The sequence below is a fragment of the Triticum aestivum genome, chromosome 6A (genome assembly GCF_018294505.1).
Source record: "Triticum aestivum cultivar Chinese Spring chromosome 6A, IWGSC CS RefSeq v2.1, whole genome shotgun sequence".
NCBI lineage: Eukaryota > Viridiplantae > Streptophyta > Magnoliopsida > Poales > Poaceae > Triticum > Triticum aestivum.
In genome coordinates this window covers 542,114,829-542,119,944 of record NC_057809.1, presented here as the reverse complement: position 1 = coordinate 542,119,944, position 5,116 = coordinate 542,114,829, and the positions used below count along the sequence as shown (strand labels likewise).

Genomic DNA, 5,116 nt, shown 5'->3' with positions numbered 1-5,116 from the left:
CGGAGGAGCTCCCTCCTCCACCCAGCAGCGGCAGCGGCATCAAGTGTCACCAGGGCTCGCATCGAAGTGCCCATGCTACTAGAGACATGGACAGCTCGGTGCAAAATATCGACTTTGTTTGCCCGATTAGTGCTCCGTGTGCCTTGATGTTTCATCTGAAATGGTTGAGCATCCTTCAAGGAACTTTAATTATGCCCAATGTCGTTTTGACTTGGCACCAGGATTCGGGCAAAAGCGCAAGCAGTAGTGTAAAGTTACATGTGGGTGGTTATGGTGTCGACAAAGCATATTACGTAACGATGAAGCAGCGCCAGGTTGAATGTTTTGCAAATGTATGTACGATTGGTTCTTGAATATGTCAACAAGCAGTCCAAGGAAATGTAAACCATGTCACGATACATTTATAACTAGTGTTGTTTTTGTTAACAGGCATTTTGCACAGGGGCACTATGAAGCTGGGACAATTCAGAGTCCAATACAATTTTGTCCAGATGCAAGGCTACATCAATTACAGTTTGTCACCTAGATGCATCCATCTCAGGAAATTCTCAGTTCGACAGAGTATACGGACCAGACCAGGTACAAATTCCCAACTGGAAACCAAATGCACGGAAAACAGAGACCCAACAGTGTAACTGTTAACGAATACAAGGAAGGATGTGACTGACTACTCTATGGAACATCGGAGTAAAATCTGAAATGTCCAGAGGAGAAGGAAAAAAAGAAGAAGGCAGAGATTACCAATCAGGCAGAATCAGTGCTTTTATGCGCATTTGCGAAACCAATATCACAAATCTTTCTTGTTGACAAGTATGTTCGACGGGTGGGTGGTGGCGCAGAAATCAGCACCCCATGACAGCACAGTTATAAACAAAGTTGCCAGAAGGTTTGCTTCCGATCATGTTCCATTGCAAGGGGCCCTCCCTTGGGATCCACGAATGGAGTTCAATCATCCCGCCGCCCAGCACTCTTGGTCCACCAATCACCAGGAGCCGCTCTCCGCATCCTCGGAATGCAATGCCCCAGCCATTCACAGCTTCTGGGCGCTCTGGTAACTCCCCAAGAGTTGTCCATGTGTTGTCACTTTTATTATACTTCCTTACTAGTTTTCCTGCATATTGAGCCGCATATAGCTCATTGTCAACTACAGCAACAAGGGGAGGAGCACCACTGGCACCATTGAGCCCCTCTGACATGTTCTCTATCAACCTCCAGGTACCCTTCTCTAAATCATACTCTTCTCCGCATGTCAGCACCTCCGTGTTACTGGCCATTCCACCAATAACATAAAACTTGCCATCCATGAAGACTCCAGAACACATTCTCCTACGCTTGTTCATGCTCGGAAGTGTAATCCAACTTTTAGTTTCAGAGTTGTACAGCTCAGCAGAACTAAGCACATTCCCAAAACAATCCATGCCACCAGCTATAATTGCCTTCTCTCCAAAACTAGCCGAACCAAACAAACATCTAGGGGCATTCATTTCAACGCCTCTTGACCATGAGTTGGTCAGGATGCTATAGCTAAGAACAATATGTGATAGAATCTCCTTGCCAAACACCAGAAGTTCAGTGCCGACAGCTAGTGACTCCTTGTCTGAGCACATGAAACACTCATTAGGTGGCATCCTTGGGAGCGTCATCCACCGTTCACGGTATGGGTCATATGCCTCCCACTCCTGCACATTGCAGGAGAAATACACCCAGTGTTCTGCAATCCCTAACCTCCGCCTTTCTCTGTACAGACCACCATCACGGACAAGGGAACGGAAGTTCCGGCTCAGTGATGCAATGGAGCCATAATCAGACCGAGAGCAGCGGGCTAGACAATTGATTGAATTATCTCTGCCAATAGAACTTATCAGTGTGCTTGAATCAGAATAGCCCTGATTACCACCTTGACAGTCTACCGGCACAGCATCATGGCTATCCTCAGACTTAGGCCGCTTTGCCAGCACTGCCGCCACAGCAATTCCATCCTGTTCAATAGCCAGGACCCCAGATGGGCGCTTAGTCCTTGTGATCTCAAGGAGGTGGTAAGTCATATAAGCTAATCTGGATTCCTGTTCGCAGGAGCTGGGCAGTGACCTCGAGATCAGGCAAGATTGACCCTCCAACATTCCGTCAGAATCTACAACAATATTTCAACAGGGAGGGAACCTATCGGCAAGACTCCAACCCCTCTGTACGCATCCTCAATCTGCAACAGATCAAAGTTATGTCAGCAGGAATTCTACTCGGATAAGAGTACTATTCTAGAAATGAAAATTCAGGTATAACTGAAAGTGGCATCCATGTATATCAGGAAATTTGCATTTGTGTACATAAAAAACAAACTTGCAAGAGAACTCCACAAACATCACTTAGCTCAATCAATCAAAAAAGGTCGCATTGAATATATGTTTCCAAACCAACAAAATAACCTTACCAGACTACAAATGCAGATGAACATTAGAAGTTTGGCAAAATGGTCCATCGTGAATACAGAATAAAAAAACAGCAGGGAATAAACAGAAGATTACTGAGTACTCATACGAATAACATGGCCATAATATCAAACTAAATCCAAATTTAACACCCATTGAGTAAAAGACAATCTCAAGTATATGATATCAAACTAAACATGTTGAGTACATATTGACCTAAATAATTAATAACTAAAGGCTACAACCTGCAAGGATGTATCAGTAACATGTCATTGTACCTTGTCATCGGAGAATGGATTCGACCCAAAATCTAACTCAGTCCACCATACCAGCAGATTTTTTTATTTTGTCGAGAAAAGGCTCATAACCCGCAAATATCTAAAATGACCCCTTCAACATACATAGGCGAATAAGCAGAACGATTCCAGTCTTACACAAAACAAATATAACCCGGAACTAGTAAAGCATCAGTCCTCCGAAAATTGGCAAAACCCAACACAACAGGCCCCATCTATTCACCCTGAGACCATTCCACGATACCAACAGAGAGAAGGACAAACAAATCTAGAAAATCATGCTGGAAAATAAATTACATCTGGGCTAACGACCGTCATATCTATTTGTTTGTTTCTTGCAGGTGAACCATAAGAAATGGTGTCACAAGTACATAAACATATTTTTTTTGAAAAGGAGTAACAGATATGCACAGCTTGTGGATCATTGTTGAATTCGTTTAAGAGCGTCTACCAATTCGGTACAGCAGCGAGGTGGCGAGCATATGCAAAATTATCGGTGTGATAGGGATATCCATAGCTTACAAGGGTATTGAGCAGTTAATAAGATCTAGTAGTTGAGTAGCGAAAAGCGCGCTGGATTAAAAACTAACGCCAACTGTAAATAGCACTAGCGCAAATCTGATCGGTTTTGTCGCCACCGATGTCGTCGATCCACTGAAACTCGCTTTGGGCAGCGCTAACCAATGACCGCCAATCCTACCGGCTATTCGTCACCGGCCATTACAAGGAGAGAAACAGAATCGTGAAAACCGACAGAGAGAAAATAATACAACCGTATTTGGGGCAACAAACAGTATTATAAACAATATAAGGGCCGGGTACAAAGCAGAGCACGCCGCCGGCGGGTGGGGCGGGCAGGAATCGCACCTCAGGCCGTGGCCATCGCCGACGCGCGTGCTGTTCCCGCGCCACCGTCGCAGGTCGCCGACGCGGCCGCAGCGGGCGGGCGGGCGGAACCGGGCGACGGAGACGAACGCCGGCGAGGGAGGGCACTGGGGCACCCGGAGCGCGGTCGGCCCCGGCACCTCGGACGGCGACGAGATCAGGGCGGCGGAGGGGCCGGGCGGGGATATTGGATGGGGCGGGATTGGCGGCCGCTGCAGGACCCCCCGGGCAGGCGGGTGGGATGCGGCTCGAGGAGAGAGAGGGGAGGGTAGGGCGGAGAGGGGAGGAAAAAACAGCGATGCGGAGGAGTAGTTATGGGCGAGACGCGGTGCGGGGGCGGGGGCGGGGGCGGGGCGAGAGGAGATGCAGGGGGCGCGGCTATACGGACCGAACCGAACGGAACGGGACGGGGAGGGTGGTGGTGCGGTGCGTGAGGAGGGGGAGGGGGAGGGGGCTACGACTTTTATATTTACGGCGAGGGCGGGGGGCGGGCCGGGCCGGGCCGGCGGCGTCTCGTCCCGCACGGACTTTTTCACTCGGTCGGTCTCGCCCGGCGCGGATGATTGATTGGGCGGGGCGATGCGGGACGAGACGGGACGTGCGTGCGCCTCACGTGGAAAAGGGGGGAAACGGAGCCGGATCGGTGGAGCTTTGCAGTTTTTCTATTCTCTCTGTAGTACTCCTACCACTGGGGGCGGCGACGGGCTGGGGGTCTCCGTCACGCCAGGACGCGGTAACCGGAGCGAGCGAGGAGCCCCCGCCCGCCCGTCCGTGCTGTCCCGCTTGTCGTTCGTACGTACTACGCTTCTGCTCTGCCTTCCTCGGCACATCTCCAATTGACTTGACCCGCCGGCTGTTACCACCAGTAATAATATAATTACTACTGCCACCGCCGGCTGAAACCGAAACATTTTTCATTACCAGTGCAATGCTGGGGGTGGTTATCTTATCTTTGTTTGTCTCGTCGCCGCACGCTGCTGGCATGCCGCTGCAACGGCAGGGGGGGAAGAAGGACGGCACGCATGGCCAGGATGATACTCAAGGACGCACGCACGCACGCACGGCCTCTGACGGTTGTTGGACCCTGACTGTAGCTGGATCCAGGCCGCCCTTCCTTTCTCTCTCTAACACTCATCACTTTTTTAAAAAAAATTGTTCGTCCTTCTCTTTGGGACTGACGAGGCTCCTGATTGCACAGCGCGGCTTATTTTAGCGGCGAACGACGTCGCGATCCGGGGCTCATTTTCTGCGCGTAGCCCTGAGCTGCACCATTTGGAACGGCCTGTACTTTCTCTCCACTTCGCAGTTGTTTTTAATTAGTCTGGACGGCAACGGTTTCGGTCGGTCAATTGCTCCACCGATCGGTTCAACGGGCCGGCGGCGTAGCGTATCCACGCGCGTAGACGCACGCCCGAGACCGCTGTATTTTCTAATCATAATCATATCATATCATCGGTAGAAAATACGTCCACCGTCGGTACTTTGTTGGATGCAAGGAAAACTTTTGGA

At 49.9% G+C, this 5,116-nt stretch overlaps 1 protein-coding gene across 1 annotated transcript; it reads right to left on the bottom strand.

The window, feature by feature from the left end:
• Positions 1-375: 375 nt before the first annotated feature.
• Positions 376-4,022, bottom strand: LOC123128370 (F-box/kelch-repeat protein At1g74510). Its single transcript, XM_044548352.1, has 2 exons — positions 3,590-4,022; positions 376-2,200 (listed from the first exon to the last, which is right to left on the bottom strand). The coding sequence occupies exon 2, from the start codon at positions 2,118-2,120 to the stop codon at positions 843-845; it is 1,278 nt and encodes a 425-aa protein (XP_044404287.1). The 5' UTR covers positions 2,121-2,200; positions 3,590-4,022; the 3' UTR covers positions 376-842.
• Positions 4,023-5,116: the final 1,094 nt, after the last annotated feature.

What these genes read in the sequence shown, in the direction of transcription:
- LOC123128370 (XM_044548352.1), bottom strand. Translation starts at nt 2,120, where the DNA reads ATGTTGGAGGGTCAATCTTGCCTGATCTCGAGGTCACTGCCCAGCTCC.